This window comes from Humulus lupulus, chromosome 7 (assembly GCF_963169125.1).
Source record: "Humulus lupulus chromosome 7, drHumLupu1.1, whole genome shotgun sequence".
In the NCBI taxonomy this organism is placed as follows: Eukaryota; Viridiplantae; Streptophyta; class Magnoliopsida; order Rosales; family Cannabaceae; genus Humulus; species Humulus lupulus.
In genome coordinates this window covers 109944497-109962854 of record NC_084799.1, presented here as the reverse complement: position 1 = coordinate 109962854, position 18358 = coordinate 109944497, and the positions used below count along the sequence as shown (strand labels likewise).

Here is an 18358-nt window from a genome sequence, read left to right as displayed (position 1 = left end):
GGGAACCTGCTTGATGTTGGCAAGGGCACTGATCTGCATGTCCATCCTCATGGCGGCCATGAGCTGTTTGTGGAAAGACGACTGCAGTCTGGACCAGGATTGGATGGATCCCGGCTTAAGCCTCTTCCACCACTCCTCTGCAGGTCCACCTAGAGCAATCGAAAAAACAGAGGCACTTGCCGTTATCGTAGACGTGGGCTACGATCATTAACCGATTGTAGCACGACAAATGACCTCTGGGGTCAGTGTTCCCCGTGTAGGCGGGCAAACTCGACATTTTGAATCCTTTGGGGAGCACCACATCCAGGATGTGCTTAGCGCAGGGTTCATTTACTTCCTCGTTAGAATCGGTGTCTGCTCCCTCCTGCTTGCAGACCAGGTGGTCTATGACTTTCTTTAAGGTGGTCAGTTGTTCCATGAACTGTTTGGCCATCTCATTTTCCAGGGGGGGCCTTTCATTCCTCCTGTCGTTGATATTATTTCTCAAATCGCCATCACGGGGGCGGATCTTTTCCTTGTGAGCTCGTTCCTTTCGAGTATTCAGCCCATTGCGCAGGTCTATCCGAGATGTATCCTCTTCGGAGCTAAGGGCATTTGGCTCATCATCATGCTGGCGCTCCCGGTGGCCCTGGTTCATGGAAACGCTTGGGTGGAAAGACCGTTCCCGTCCAGTCCGCCCTGGGGCGGGCCGGGGCCTAGTACCCTGCGAGCACGTCCCTCGCGGATTGATTGGATGGCCCTGTCCTAGGATGGGGCACACCTTCTCTTTCCTAGGGAGCGGCCAGGGACAGATCCTGGTATTCTGGACAGGAGGGAATTCCCTTTGGGGGTTTGCTTTGGCCTTCCCTTTCTCTTGGGCTGGATTAACCGGGCCCTGCCCGGAAACTTGTCCCGGGAAAGGAATCGGCCTCGCATCTCTGGGTGCGCCATTCCTAGCCTACGGAGAGGGCGGTTATGTTCCTGGAGGTGGAACAACTAGAGGGTTAGCCACCAAGCCTTGGGCGGCTATGAAAGCTTACAAGACTTGGAGGGACTCCTACATCCGTCGAGTGGCTTACTTTTGTTCGGCAATTCGGACCTCTTGGTCCAGGACTTGCTGTCTCAGCTTGGGCGCCTCTGGGTTTTCCTGGTTGGGGTCTACACCTTCAGGGATCGATGGATCCTTAGCTGTGAGATCATGGTATTCCCCCTCATTTCCCTCCTCTTCCTCGTAGTAGTCTTCCTCATATTCTGTCCCGTCTTCGTAGTTCTGCGACTCGTCAGGCTGGGACATCTGATGAGGTGTGTCTTCAGGTTGACTCTGAGGAAGAGGTTGGCTGGGCAGTGGCTCCCCATTGCCTTATTCTTGATTAGTAGGGTCGAAAGTGGTGTGTCTTGTGTTCACCATTGTTGCATATATTCAAGATCAACTTCAGCTTTCTCAGGCTCTCAATGAAAGCACCAAAATGTTTACCGAGTTTTTCAGAAACTAGAATAATAGAAGATTAGAGAGCTTAAAAGAAAGGGTTTGAGGAATAAAGACAAGGTTTTTACGTGGTTAGGGCATTAATGAGCCTTAGTCCACGAGACAATTGTATTAGAGCTTAGAGAACCTTTGACAATGGAGTTTTCTACAAGTTTGAGCAGAGTAACTGCTTACAATCAAAATCTCGGATCACCTCCTCAGTGCACCACTATTCGTATTTATAGGCATATGAGTGCACTGGGCTTGGGCCGAGATGACTCGGGCCCAATAGGGGCGTAAATACCATTAGCTCCTCTAATGAGAGTCCAATACAAAGGATTAAAATATGAGACGTACATTCATCAAAGCCCATTGGGCCAAACTAAATAGTGTCTTATTCTAAGACATGCGACAAACTGGAGTTTCCGTTTGGGTATTCCGGGCTACAAGGAAGATTTGGGGGACAAGATCGGTCAGAGTAATGGCGGCGCAGGTCTGAACCAACGGCATACAATCCCGAGGTAGCTTTTTCTGCAGGTTAAGAGTGGGGAGAACCCCCATGCTTCATGGGACGATGTCAGTATCTTGGACACTTTATCTTGCCAAACTCAGACAACCGACTCAGGTTTGTTTACCAGCGTCCCCCTCCGTTCACCAAGGTCCTGGACCACTCACCAGGATCCCGAACCGTTTACCTGGATCCGGGTCTGCTCACAACGATTCCGGCTCCCTTCTCGGTTTTGGGAGTCGCGACCTTCTTTGCTGCCCCTCGGAGGACTTTGGGGGGAGCGATTCCAAGTTCATACCACCTACCACGGCGGTGGTCCTGGTCCGCACTCCCGGATACCCTCTGGGCCTCACTTATACTTGGGCTGCCAACATCCGTTTTCCTCTCGTCAAATGGGCTCAATTTGGGGCCTTAACTCTCAATTGGGGAGCCCACGAGCTTAGAATGGGGACCTGGACACCCGAAAAGAAACGAGGATAACATATACAATACTATCATTACTGCAATTTCCACTGTGCACTAGGAACTGTTCCTAACAGTTAAAATAAACTTGGCATTTGATTTGTGGGCTATCATTTAACCTCGAAAAATGGCGGCAAAAAGGGGCTAGTGAAAAGACATGGATAGAAGAAGAGTACTTGAGTACTCTCGGTATTCATCCCTATATTGACACTTGTCCACACTCGAGTGTGCTAGGTGGGCACGTTTTCTGAAAGAGAAGTTCAAAAGTTTCCTTCTCATGGTGCTCGAAAAGATACTTTTAAGGGGGCAAAATGTTACCGTCCAAATTATGAGATATAAAAACCAGCATCGAAATATAGGCTCGTAAATGTGAAGATTAAATATGTAAAGGGTAGTCGGCATGACTACTTATGCTAATAGTCAATCATGTTAAGGCACTGACTATGAAGTATGAAGCATGCTCGAAAGCACGTACGCAGCTACAAAATCCTTACAATCATGAGGATTTAATTTAAAACATTTAATTAACCCTTTTGTTTAGGGAATTTTATTTGTAATTAATTGTATTTTAATGTAAAAATTTGTATTTCAAATTCAAATCTGATATATTGTAACTTCCCTAAAATTAAGGGATGATATTTTGGGGTACCAAGCCTATAAATAGTCTGAACGATGGTCTTTAGGGGAGACGCTCAATTCTTTTATGAAAAAACTCTGTGAAATTGCTCTGAAAGATTTAACACAGAAAGATAAATACAAGTGACTCGTAAACTAGATAGATTTAACTATCAAACCACGTAAAAAAATTTGTTCTATTTTTCTTTATGAATTATACATTTGCTTAATTGCTCTTGTTTTTAGTTGACAAAAAACGTCGTCAATATATACATATATAACGTATTTGATTTTCTATTTTCAAAACAATTAATGACAAATACTTTATCAAAATTAATATAACACTTTGTTTTTTTCATACTTTTTCTAAATATTTTATCCTTATTTTATTACCATTAGTTTATAATATTTTTTATATTTTAAGACTATTTCAATAATAGTAGAAAAAAATATTAATAAATTTTCATGAAATTAACATAAAAATATTTTTTTGTTTCAATAAGTAAAAAAAAAACATAATACATTAATTAAATTATTATATTGATTATAATAAATAAATAGTAAAATAAATTATTAAAAACTTGTAAAACAAAATATTGAATATTTCGGAAATAATATTTGTTGTACCCCAAAATAAATACGAACTGAATCACTCAGCACGAGGTATAGCTACTAGACAAGCGCATGCAGAAAGCGTAGAGATAGAATATCTAGCTAATTCTGGAATGAGAAGCTCGAGTTCAACTTGACAGCTTACGACAACCAGATAATCTTCAGATTGCCTCTTATTCCAACAACCTAGTTCGAGATGTGTGATGGTCAGATCGCCTTTTTGAAACTTTGAACTTAGCCCGTGTCAGGATAGGTTAGCTCTAAGGCATCCAACTTGAGGAAGTGACCAATTTGCAGAAGCCTGGTCATGACACATAATGAAGAATCCCAAAAGACTCAGAGATTCCTTATACGCTCATCAATGCCTATATTTTATTACACATTTATTACCCGAGATAACAAATGTAAATTATATAGGCAATCATATCCTTATGTAAATGGGAGGTTATCCAAATTTATTATTTACCATGTTTATGTACGCGGTGACCCAAAATTATCTTGAAAAATCTCCCATAAATACCAGGGGAATGGACAAAAAAGGGACTAATTCTTTATATACAGAAACTCTGTTGAAATTGTCATGAACAATTTCTCCCAGAGCCCTAAATAAATCAATAAGATTGTCTCGTGGACTAGGTGGATTTTAACCACTAACCACGTAAAAGTGTGGGGGTTTGTGATATTTTTTTCATTTGTTCAATTACGGTTTAACAAAAGTCTAATAACTCTATTGTTGGATTTCTTAATCCACTATTGGCGAGAAACTGCATCAACAGATTGGTGCTTTCATTGAGAGCTTATTAGTGCTTAATCCCCCACGCAAGTTTCACCCAACATTCACCATGGTGCGAACCCAGTCTATGCGTGACAACGAGACGGAACAACCTGATGATCAAGAGGTGCACCGTGCAGTTGTCCTCACTGGAGAAGGCTCAATTGCTCAACGTCGTCTCGGAAAGCAACATGTGGGCCAAGACGACACTAGAAGCTCAGCATCACACCCACCAAATCCCCATCTCGGATATAATATAGCCATCGAGATGGAAAATGCCCAGTTAAGCAATCATCTCGCTCAAGCTAACAAGCATATTTAGGAGATCTTGGCTCGATTACCCCCTCCTATCGCTGGCCAACATTAAACAACAACCTGGTGAGTCCCTGAAGGCCTATCTGAACCGATTCACCAATGCAACAGCATGAGCTGGGGATGTTGATGATAGCTCCAAGCTCATGGCAATGAGGACAGGGATCAAAGTAGGAGGTGATTTATGGCAAGAACTCCAGCGGAAAGGAGTAAAGAGTGTAGATGAATTCCTGGATCGGGCTCAGGAATGGATAAATCTAGAGGAGGTGCAATCTACTATCGTCAGAACCAACCAGATCCTTGTTCAGCCTACTAGAGTGATGGCGGATGTTGCAGCTACAGCTCAACCCGCTACCCGAAATAATCAAGCAAGGAACAATAAGTGGAAGGGTATTGGTGAGGGCGGCCATAATGGAACCAAAAAGAACAAGCCCGGAGAAAATTTCAACCCCATCTACACCGATCTCACAGATACGCGAGAGCATATTTCCTAGCGAACTCTAACTGCCTTCCATGGAAGAAGTCAGATGGCAAAGAGAGACCCCGCCAAATTATGTCGATATCACAACGACATCGGCAATAATAGTGATGACTGCCGTCAGCTAAAGGACGAGTTCGAGACTCTCATCCGGGCTAGACCGTTAGCCCAATATGCCTGAAACTGAGTAGTTCCCAATCAACCAGCCGAGCAAAATATTCATCCAGTCCTAGAAAATTCAGTCAGTCAACCCCGAGTTCAACCAGATCAGGGAAACCAAATCGTCCCCCTCCAATAGAAGGAGGGGATATAACCATTATCGCCGGAGGACCCCATTTTGCGGGCACGAGTAATGGGCCCTAGAAAAGGTACATACAGGAGATAAAATCCCACAATAGTACTGAATTCATTCTGGAGCAAAGGTTATCAAAACAATAGAAGTTGGAGAAACAACCAATCATTTTCACGGAAGAGGACACTAGCCACGTTCAGTTCCCGCATAATGATATGTTGGTGGTAACCGTTCAGCTTGCCAATCGAAGAGTACTGAGGATATTGGTTGATAATGGGAGCTCGGTAAACGTGATATTCAGGTCCACCCTATAAAAGGTGGAGTTTTCTGTAACCGATCTTAAGACGACCTCGATGACCCTATACGAATTCTTAGGAGAAGGAACAGCAGCAATAGGGATGATCGGACTTGTAGTTACGCTAGGGGATGATATGCAAACTGTTGCTAAAATTCTCGAGTTCTTCGTAATCGATTGTCCAGCCGCATACAACGCAATTTTGGGACGACCCGCACTGATGACTTTTGAGGCTATCACCTCAATTCGACATCTAGCGATGAAGTTCCCCTCATCCTCAGGTATATGCACTGTAAGAGGAGATCAGCTCACTGCCAGAGAATGCTATAGCATTTCTATGAAGGGAAAATCACAACCCAGGCAGCAAGCAATGGTCATTATTGAGGGAGGAGAGGAGCCTCAGGTAATGGAAATTTCCCATGGGGCGGAAGAATCTTAGAAGGAGGTAACGAGGTCTCCCAAGAAGACAACATTGATCCAAGATTACACAAAGATAGGTTTGAGCTCCAAGTGTTGGAAGAGCTCTAGGAAATCAGTATCAACCCAGAAGTACCTTCAAAGGTGGTTAAAGTTGGAAAAAATCTTGGAACTGAAAGGAAGAAGGAGTTGGTCAAGTTTTAGAGAAATAATCTGGACGTCTTCACCTGGTCACATGAAGTGTGGTGGGAATCAGTCAGAATTTCATAATGCATAGTCTGAATCTAGATAGGAATGTGCCTACAAAGGTAGAGAAACGAAGGCTTTTGGGGAAGGAGCGATCAGAAGCTTTAGAAAAAGAAGTAGTTCGCTTACTTAAGTGTGGATTCATCAAGGAAGAAAAATATCCGACGTGGATTACTAACCCTGTTTTGGTCCCAAAACCCAATGGAAAGTGGAGAGTTTGCATTGACTTCTCCGACATCAATAAGGCATGTCCTAAGGATTATTTTCCACTACCTCAAATTGATCAGTTGGTAACGCAACAGCTGGTCACGAGCTCATGTCTTTCATGGACGCATATTCTGGATATAACCATATCGCGATGAATCCTGCAGACCAAGAGCACACTAGCTTCATGTCTGAGCATAACGTATACTGCTACAAGGTTATGCCATTTGGGCTGAAGAATGCTTGTGCAACGTACCAATGGCTAGTCAACAAAATGTTCGTTAACCAAATCGGGAAAAACATGGAAGTGTATTTCGATGATATGCTCGTTAAATCAAAGACTACCAGTAACATGTATCCGACCTGGAAGAATGTTTTGGCGTGCTAAGGAAATATGACATGAAGTTAAATCCTCATAAATGCACCTTTGGGGTTTCATCTGGAAAAATTTTGGGCTTCATAGTAAACACAAGGGGGATAGAGGCGAACATGGGGAAGGTCAGGTCATTATTAGAAATGCATTCACCTAGGTCGCTTAAAGAAGTACATAGCCTAACTAGGAAAATGGCGGCCCTAAACCGCTTCTTTTCAAAATCAACTGACAAGTGTCTACCGTTCTACAACTTGCTCAAAGGAAATAAAAAGTTTTAGTGGACCGAAGAATGCGAGCAGGCATTTCAGAATCTAAAAACTTACCTGGCTAAACCCCCCACGCTATCAAAATTTCCAGCTATAGAATGTTTGCTCTTATACCTAGATGTGGCAGAAAATGCGGTCAGCGCCACATTAGTTCGAGAAGAAAATCGGACGCAGAAACCGGTGCACTACGTGAGTAAAAGGCTTTTGGGAGTTGAGTCTAGATATCATTTAATAGAAACACTCGCGTTCTGCTTAATCTTGGCCTCGATAAAACTCAAGCCATATTTCTAGTCCACACCATCCACGTCTTAACCGATCAACCTTTAAGACAGGTCTTGCAAAAGCCTGAAACATCGAGACGTTTGCTTAAATGGGCCATCGAACTCAGTCCATTCGAGATATTGTATATGCCATGCACAATAATCAAGAGTCAGGTGTTTGCTAATTTTGTGGTAGAATGCACAGGTTTTCAGGACGAGCCAATGAGAGAACCAGTGCAAGAACTGTGGAAACTCTTCGTTGATAGATCATCTAACGAAAATGGATTTGGAGCTGGTATAATTCTAATCTCACCTGAGGGACATCAATTCCATACAGCCCTGAGGTTCAATTTCGAAGCATCCAACAATGAAGCAGAATACGAAGCTTTATTGGCGGGATTATGGGTGGCAAAGGAACTAGAAGCAAAGGCGATCCAATGTTATAGTGGTTCTCAGCTCGTGGTTAATCAAATATTGGGGGAGTATCAAGCTCGAGGTATCAAAATGACGGCTTATCTAGCTAAGGTTAAAGAGGAGTTTTCAGAGTTTGAGTTCTGCTCCATTGAGCAGGAACCCCCCAAGCAGAATTCGAATGATGATACCTTAGCCCGACCTGCCACCACCAAAGAAGCGGATACATTAAACATGGTCCCAGTAGATTTCTTAGAGCAACCAAGCATAACGAAAAAGCGCATGGAGAAAGCGTACAGATAGAATATCTACCTAATTCTAGAATGAGCAACTTGAGTTCAACTTGACAGCTTACGACAGCAAGATAATCTTCAGATTGCATCTTGCGCCAACAACCTAGTTTGAGATGCATGATGGCCAGATCACCTTTTTGAAACTCTGAACTTAGCATGTGTCAGGATAGGTTAGCTCTGAGGCATCCAGCTCGAGGAAGTGACCAACTCGCAGAAGCCTGGTCATGATGCACAATGAAGGATCCCAAAAGACTCAGAGATTCCTTATACACTCATTAATGCCCATATTTTATTACACATTTATTACCCCGAGATAACGGATGTAAATTCTATAGGCAATCATATCCTTATGTAAATGGGAGGTTATCCAAATTTATTATTTACCATATTTATGTACGCGGTGACCCAAAATTATCCTAAAAAATCCCCCATAAATACCAGGGGAATGGACAGAAAAAGGGATCGAATCTTTATATACAGAAACTCTGCTGAAATTATCATGAACAATTTCTCCCAGATCCTTAAATAGATCAATAAGATTGTCTCGTAGACTAGGTGGATAACTACTGAACCACGTAAAAGTGTGGGGGTTTGTGATATTTTTTTCATTTGTTATATTACAGTTTAGCAAAAGCCTAATATCTCTATTGTTGGATTTCTTAATCCATTGTTGGCAAGAAACCGCATCAACAATATTTCACTAAAATAGAGTGGATTAGAATATACTTTCTCTTATATAATTGTATTGCAGTTTAATTTTTAAGTCTTTTAAATATATATATATAGGGGAATTCTCCTATAGGGGCTTCATTTTAAGTCCTACCGGTAGGGCTCTTAGTGTTCTCAATCTGTGAATAATTTTTTACACGATTTTTTTTATGACCGTGTATATTGTAGCTATTTAGAGCATCCTGCAGATTTTCAAAAAATTCCGAATAGTTTACAGTACCGAAAACTAGGTTCAAACATGTTGTTGCACGCGTGACTAATTTTTTTTATACGCATGGAAAACAACATGTTTGAACCTAGTTTTCGGTACTGTAAACTATTCGGAATTTTCTGAAAATTTGCAGGATGCTCTAAATAGCTACAATATACACGATCATAAAAAAAAAAAAAAAAAAAAAAAAAGTCACGCCGAAAACTATTCACGGGTCGAGAAACACTGAGAGCCCTACTGGTAGAGCTTAAAGTGAAGTTCATATAGAAGAATTGTCCTATATCTATATATCCATGCACATTTTATTTTAATTATAATACTTTTGAAAAAATATCTCTCAATTAAATAGATACTAAAATGTCTTTCAATTAAATTAGTTAACTAATTTATTATTATATAAAGATAGATATTTGGAAACTAAAATAAAATAAAATATAATTAATTACTATTATTATTGTATTTTTTTAAAAACAAATAGAATAAAAATATACTTTTTTTAGAAAAAGTATAATAAAAAGTAGAAAAAAGATAGAGTGGTTTGGAGAGACTTTAGAGTGCCACATCACCTCTTTAGAGCCCTCTTTATATAAATGTTAGGTAAACGCAATGTGCAATTCACGTTTACTTAGTTTTATTTAAGAAATGTATTAATTATTTTTATTATATATTTTTAACGGATTCTTAGTTTAACGGTTTTTTATTTTCTTAAAAAAATATATAAATTGTCTTATTTTTTAATTTTCTTAAACTTTAGACAAAGTTTTGGTTTAATTTTTTTTAATATGTTTATGTCATTCTCTTATAATATATATCATTGTTTATTTATTTAAAACTTCTATGAAAATTAAAAAACATGTAATGAAAATAAATTAATATATTTTCTAAATAAAATTAAGTAAGCGTTCATTGCACGTTACTTTTACCTAGTTTTCATATAAATTTTAAATACATAAATAATGTCATATATTATAAAAGAATGACATAAACATATTAACAAAAAAAAATAAACTAAAATATTGTCTATAGTATTAAAAAAATAAACAGTTAAACCAATAATCCATAAGATACGCACTTTTTATATATAAAAATATGGTGACATTCTAGTTTTAAAATTAAATATTTTTTTATAATTTATTTAGAAAAAATAAGTGTGAATTTAAATATAATAAAGTATTAAAAAAATTCTAAATCAAAACAATGAATTTAAAGTTTTTTTGATCAAATTTTAATTATTTAATGTAAAAAAAAATTAAAGTCAACAAAAAGTTATATATTATTTCATTAACGACTAGAGCAATTAAAATAAGTAATTTCTCATTAAAAAACTTGATGAAAAAATAAAAAAAAATATGTATATTTATATCTTATTTCACTATTACATATATGTTTAGATTAACAATATACATTAAATGACAAAATAAAGAATTAATAAAATAAAGAAAAGAATAAATTTATTAACATAAATATTTTTCGGTTATAGTTTTGAGAAAACATAATTGATAGTGTAATTCAAATACTTTATTATGAAATTTTAAAATATGTGATAAAAAATTATTATTACTCATTTATTATTTTTTTTAATTTATTTACACTATTTAGACGACTTTATTAATTTTTAATTCATTTAACTTATTTAGATGACTTTAAAACTACTAGTATTAGAAAATAAAAAAATATTAAATCTAACAGAAAATATCAATTTCCGTTAAACTTATATTTATAATATATAAAAGTATAGATTGTACATCAATATTCAGTGTTATGCAATTATTTTACTTTTTCTAGAAATCTCGAGGGGTAAAATTTTCAATTTTTTTTAAGCTTCCTCTAGTAGTGTTTAGGGAAAACGTTTTAATTAAATTATTGGCCATACCTGTATTCCACATATATTGAATCAGAACCAATTCCTGCATCAAATTTCGGAAGCTCGAACTAATTAGCAAAGATAGTTTTGTCTTATTAAAATTTTGGGTTGTATACCATCAATAGTAGTGAATCAATAAATATTATTGAACATAGGTGAAAGTCACATTAACTATTTAGCTGAATTGTAAAATAATATATGCATTATAACCATTCAAAAAAAAATTTATCAAAACATAATAATTGTTGATTGTGGCGATGCTGTAAGCAATATTATTTTTTGAAACGTGATGTGCTTGTGAAAAGATATGAGAATAACATTCCATGCAGTTACAGACCTAGAATAGTCTAGGGCGGGCAACATATAAAATTTTATACAACTCAAAGTATAATATAAACAATATATTTTACATAATTTCATAATAATACTATTACAAAGAAAATCATTAGTTTATGTATATTATATAAACGTACTAGTTACTACATCTAGCTATATATAATATAATATATATATATATATATATTTAAATCCTGGAGACTATAACTTATTATCATGTGGCTCTCTCAGAATACCTATATATATATATATAAAAGAAAGAAATTGTGAACCCTGCTAATAATTAAGGTAAGTCCGCCCCGGATTCCATGTTGCTTGTATTATTTGGAGCTCATCGTAACGGCATTATGATTCGCTTGTGTTGGTTGCTGCACAATAATAATGTTGTAACGCGCGGCTATAACTATTCGTAAACATGCATGATGATGGCCTTTATGGAAAAGCATGTTTTCTCAAATGTATTAATGAACAGAGATCAGACTATTGATGCTTTCATCGCTTTCACATTTAATAGAATTATGAAACCCTCTTACCAATTTAATTATTCTATTTAGTGAAGCTGTAGAAATTTCAAAATATATATATATATATATGATTGTTTGTCAATCCTACTATTGTCTCGATCTGTTGGAGTGTTATACGTGAAATATGATTTTTGTTATGTTCTTTTATTAATAAAGTGATAAATTCAAGTAAAGTTCAATGTAGTAAAAGTTGAAGGGTTGTGTCATTCAAACTGTTGTTGCTTGTTTAATTTATTTTTCTCTCTGAATTATTAATATTTACTTTAATTTTCTATATATTTTTGTTTCTACTTTTCTCTATTGTGATCCGAGGAAAGCTATTATCCGTACTGCCAAAGAAGAGTAACTGTATTTTTATGATCTCAAATAAATTTATAGCACTGAGATATATATATGTATTATTTCTCCTATTTTTCGTTGAAGAACTTAGATAAATATGCCTATAATTCATTGCTTTTACAAGCAATGTTTGGAGCAGTGACTATTCCTTCTTGGAGGGTCATGTCAATTTCAAGGGAGGATAATGGAAAGTGGAAAAATTATAAGGAGAAAATAAGGAAAATAGGACAACATACGTTGATGTAGAAGTACTTATGCTCTTTCAAAAAAAAAAGAGGCAAATATGCATAAGTTGTTTTTCTGCCCATTTCATTGTTCTAAGAGACACATCAAATGTTGATTAGTACTACATATTATTGTCCATCAATTTATATAGTTTTTATTCAACAATATATCATTCTTTCAATTTATATAGTTTTTATTCAGCATTATATTTCATTATTTCGAAAGAAAAAAATTATCAAAAAGTCAAAACGTGAATTACACATAGATTCTACTTAGTTTATATATTAAAATTGCTTTGTCTAATTCAAAACCACAAACGAATCTCCATGTCTTAATAAAAAAAATTTGAAACATCACAACTACGGCATTGACATATATCTAAGACGAAATTGGTACCGCCCAGATTTATTAGTCCCACAACCATCTATTTACTAGCGTTGAAATTATTTTTAAAATATACGACAAACAACATAATACCGTAAGTTGCAAATATTTTCCAAGTTCGTTTTAATAATATGTAGCTATCCCATGGCAGAAGTCATCATTTACATTTACTGAACTTAGGTCATTATAAGTATTAAAACCAAAACATAAATCATTCTTTTCCAAGTATATAGTAGTTGGTTTTTGGTTATACTATTTATTTATTGACCAATAATTGAATAGAAAAACTAGTCCATTCCTTAATTAGCTATCAAATTGAATAGTGTTTGAAAATTGAAGCTAAGGGGCGTTTGGTTACAAATCAAGAGTTATATGGTACGTAGCATTATTGACATGTGTCATTGTTTGAAAACCACTAAACAGTCCATTATTATAGAAAAACCTTAAACACTGACCAATCAACCAATTATATATGAACGCATTCATTCATCGAACACACACGATACGTATTAGGACCCACGCACTTTTGCTCTGTCCGAAATTGTCAAAGTCTTATTGACTTTGCACATCTGAATGCCCAATTTCTCACTTGGAAATGACACAAGTACTGTATGAATGGGACACTTCAAACTTCAAAGAGTGTTCATAGTCTCTCCGTGGACTAATTATTTCACTTCTATGGCCTTTGTTGAAGCATATCAGCTAGAGTAGCATTCACACATATTTTCTTCGTAATTCGAGCTATATATGTTACAAATAAAATGTTTTTTTTTTAGATTATCAATGAGACGCGAATAATCCATCAATGCACAATTTCCTTTTAATATATATTTATATATATAAACAGTCAGATCTATTTTTATCACGTCAATCTCATTACTAATCATACTTATCTTCGTGGGTTTTTATCTTCTTTTTAAACTGGATCTTCGGGGTAATTTTACTAGCAGCTACATTTGCATATTAGTAAACAGTATAATAACATGTAATGTTACATGAGATTTATTAGAAAATATTTGAAATATATTCTATTACTATACTTCTAGGATAATTGATTTTGTTCTTGATTTTCAACCTCATTAATAAGTACTTGATAAAAAAATTAAAAATAAAAATACTGAGTCTTACCTCACTAAAGCTTAAAAAGTCATCGATCGCTATTGCTACTAGAGAGAGGGGTATCTTAGAGATTTGATTGAGAGAGCTGAGAGATGGAAAAATTAGAAATAGTATTGACGATCTCCTCTATCGTCATCGGGAAGAAGATAGCTGGATATATACTCGGTAGTAAGGAATAAAGTCCTCGATAATAGTTAATATCCTCACTAATGTTTCGTTTTAATATTAAGGTTAAACTTTGGATGAAAATTTGGAAGGCGCCATAATTCGACACACAATGTTCTCACTAAAGCAAAATTTTAGAAAAATATTAGAAAGAAAAAAAAATGGGAGGTAGATTTAAAATTCATCTTATTATTGATGACTTGAATAAATATATATGAATTTTGTTGTAGTGTTCTAACAACTATTATACATATAATAAATATTTTGATGCTAAGTTTATATTATATTATACTACAAGAAAGAAAGGCTACTGAAACAACAAATGTTGCCGCATTAGGCCAGTTTCAATGCTGGTGGCCTCGTGAGTAGCTATCTAACAGACTACCAAATATATGGATAGCTTATCATTGGAGACAAAAGTAGCTTCTCAATTATGAAGGAGTCGTTGCCTCACAGAGGCAACGGTGCTATCTTTATTTATTTTTATTTCTTTAATTATACATATATATATTATATATAGGAAAATGTATCCGTTGGTAATATATTAAACAGTAATATCGAAAATGTATCCGTTGGTAATATATTATATATAGGAAAATGTATCCGTTGGTAAAAAATGGTAATATATTAAAAAAAAAATTCTATAAATACTCATCTATTTTATTCAATTTTCACACCATTTCATACATTTTTCTTCCAAATTATCAATATCACAAAATTTATTTTTTTACCAATGGATTCCCAAAATTCTCAAAATTTTCCAAATTCTCCAAATACCAACTCTCAAAATCTAAATTTTCAAAATTCATCATTTTCTCCACATACCAATCCCCAAAATCCAAATTTTCAATATTCTCATTTCAATCAAAATTTTCAAAATACTCCTACTAATCCTCAAAATCCAAATTTTCAATATTATCAATTTAACCAAAGTTTTCCAAATTCTCAAAATTATCTCATGTCCTCTTACCCTTACCAAAATTTTGGCTCTATTGAGACACCCCAACAAGCTCCATTCTTCACACCAACAAATTCACTACCATATGCATTTCATATGCCTTCCCTACACCAACCCGAAATGGTTTCAAGAAATTATAGGCCAAGTATGGAAAAGTCTAGTATTGATTTGAATCGTGAAACATCATCGACATCTGTCTCTGAAACCCAACCTGAACATAGTGTTGAAGGGTTGGAAAATGTATTTCTACACAATGAAGATGAATCAAGGCATAAATGTAAAGTCAAATGGAGCAAGGAAGTCACTATACTTCTGATAAGTGGATGGCTTAATACATCTAAGGATGCCATTGTGGGGAATGACCAGACTTCTACACATTTCTGGGCTCGAATCGCAGATTACTTCAACACCAACCAAAAAGGTGAGCAAGCAAGGACTGGAAGGCAATGCAAAGACCATTGGAACAAGATGAATCAAAAGGTGGCACGATTCAATGGATGTTATAAACGAGTTCAATTAGCACATCACAGTGGTTGGTCTGATGAGAAAATTCTTGAGAATGCACATCAATTGTACAAATCTGAAAATAACAACTCAAATTTTCTGCTTGTGGACTGTTGGAGATTGCTAAAGGATGAGTCGAAATGGAATACAATGTACCAACCAAAAGGTGGTAAGAGAACAAAGGTGTCAGATACAGGGGCATTTACTTCTTCTTCCAATGCAGACATCAGTGATGATGAAGTACGTGAAGTGCGCTCTACTGGCCAAAAGGCAGCAAAGAGAAAAGGGAAGGAAAAAAAAGACACACATGCTAGATTTATAGAGATTAGTGAACGGAAAGCATCTGCATTGGAGAAATTGGTGGCGATAAAGGAGAAAGAGGCGACGATAAAGGAGAAAGAGGCAGAAGATAATAGTTAGACAAAATACATGGATTATCTCATCATGGACACGTCGCATATGACTCATGAACAAAAGAAAGATCATGAAAACTTGTGTACTTATATTAAGAATAATATCCTGAAGTTGTAATTGCTATGTATTTTTATCAACCGCATTATTATGTATTTTATTTTATTTAAATAAATTATCCTTTATGTTAACGGCTATATTTTAACAGCTATATTTCAACGGCTATATTTTAACGGCTACATTTTAACGGCTATATTTTAACAGCTATATGTTAACGGCTATATTTTAACGGCTACATTTCAACGGCTATATTTTAACGGCTACATTTCAACGGATATATTTCAATGGCTATATTTTAACGGCTACATTTCAACGGCTATATTTTAACGGCTATATTTCAATGGCTATATTTTAATGGCTACATTTTAACGGCTACATTTCAACGGCTACATTTCAACGGCTACATTTTAACGGCTATATTTAAATGGCTATATTTAAACGGCTACCATGTCTATAAATACCAAATTTCAATATTCATTTTACTCAACTCTCCATTCAATCCTTCATTTTACTCTTTCATTCATCTTTCATTCCCAAATATCATATACTCTAAGTTCAACAATGGATTCGCCAAATTCTCTGAATCCATACGACAATATGAGTCTAGAGGATATCATAATTGCAGAGTGTACTGATGATCATGATGATCAATATTTCAAAGCGCTCATGGATGGGGGTAGCTCAACAAGACAAGGAAGAAAGAGAGCCCACATTGATAGAGGTCATGTAGAAGGACACCAACGTTTGTTCGATGACTACTTTTCTGATGAACTGGTGTATACAGAATATCAATTTTGAAGAAGATTTAGAATGCGTAGACATGTATTCCTACGCATAGTGCAAGCTCTAGAAAATCATTCAGAGTATTTCCATACGAGGTTTGATGCAGTCGGTAGAAGGGGGCTTTCGCCATTACAAAAATGCACCGCTGCTATGCGAATGTTGGCATATGGAGCGCCTGCCGATTATGTTGATGAGTATGTTCGAATTGGTGAAACTACCGCTATTGAATGTCTAGTCAATTTCGTTCGAGGAGTGAATGATATTTTTGGGACCGAATATTTAAGACGGCCCAATGCTGGGGACATTCGTCGCTTACTTCAAATAGGGGAGGTGCGTGGTTTTCTAGGCATGTTGGGAAGCATTGATTGTATGCACTGGGAATGGAAAAATTGCCCAGTTGCATGGAAAGGACAATTCACGCAAGGTGATCACGGCAGGCCAACAATCATGCTCGAAGCAGTTTCATCACAAGATCTCTGGATATGGCATGCATTTTTTGGTGTTCCGGGATCCAATAATGATCTGAACGTGTTAAATCAATCCCCATTATTCACTGAAATCTTACAAGGGCAAGCTCCAAGAGTTGAGTTTACAATAAATGGCACACAATACAACAAGGGGTACTATCTAGCAGATGGTATCTATCCACAGTGGGGTACATTTGTTAAAACTATCCCACTACCTCGAGGAGAGAAAAGAAAATTATTTGCTCAATGCCAAGAAGCGGTACGTAAAGATGTTGAGCGAGCATTTGGAGTACTTCAATCTCGTTTTGCTATTGTACGAGGACCAGCACGTTTTTGGCAAAGAGATGTTCTCAAAGATATTATGTATGCATGCATCATATTGCACAATATTATTGTCGAGGATGAAAGAGATGCATATGAGAGTTTGGTTGATTTTAATTATGATGACGGCCCTACAGACACCCCAACAGTTGAAGTATTGCATGGACCTATTTCCGACTTCCCGAAAATGCTGCCAAGAAATGCTGAAATTCGTGATAGAAATATTCATCGCAATCTTCAAGCACACTTGGTGGAACACATATGGTCAAAATTTGGAAATCATTTTAATTAGTTTTTTTTTTAATTATGTTAGATTGATTAATTACGATTATGTCATTTTATAAGTTTTTTTTTAAATTTAGTCTAATTTAAATATCATGTACTATTTATTTATATTAATATATGAATTAAAAAAATTTAGTATGATAATATTTATAATTATAAAATGATATATTAAATAATAATATGTGGGGACCATGGTTGGCAATTTTTAGGGTAGCTTGCATTGGAGTATTTTTAAGAAATATGTTGCTAAAAGTGATGTGGATGAGAGAGAAAATAAAAAATTATATTTTTTAGTTAATTTAGACATTTTAGGCAATGGTTGGGGTAGTTTGCATTGGAGATGCTCTTAGTCCCGAAAAAGTCACCACAATAAAGTTGTTGCTGCAATTTTGTTGTTATAGACCTTAATTTGT

General features: G+C 36.0%; 1 protein-coding gene and 1 pseudogene across 1 annotated transcript; both read left to right on the top strand.

Moving 5' to 3' along the window:
- Nucleotides 1-15234: 15234 nt before the first annotated feature.
- Nucleotides 15235-16038, top strand: LOC133792068 (glutathione S-transferase T3-like). The gene has a single exon (XM_062229975.1). It carries the CDS (start codon nucleotides 15235-15237, stop codon nucleotides 16036-16038), a length of 804 nt encoding a protein of 267 aa, XP_062085959.1.
- A 571-nt stretch (nucleotides 16039-16609) lies between these two features.
- Nucleotides 16610-18026, top strand: LOC133789828 (uncharacterized; annotated as a pseudogene).
- Nucleotides 18027-18358: the final 332 nt, after the last annotated feature.

Bases quoted from the DNA above. Each gene is read 5' to 3' on its own strand.
- LOC133792068 (XM_062229975.1), top strand. From the start codon at position 15,235: ATGGTTTCAAGAAATTATAGGCCAAGTATGGAAAAGTCTAGTATTGAT.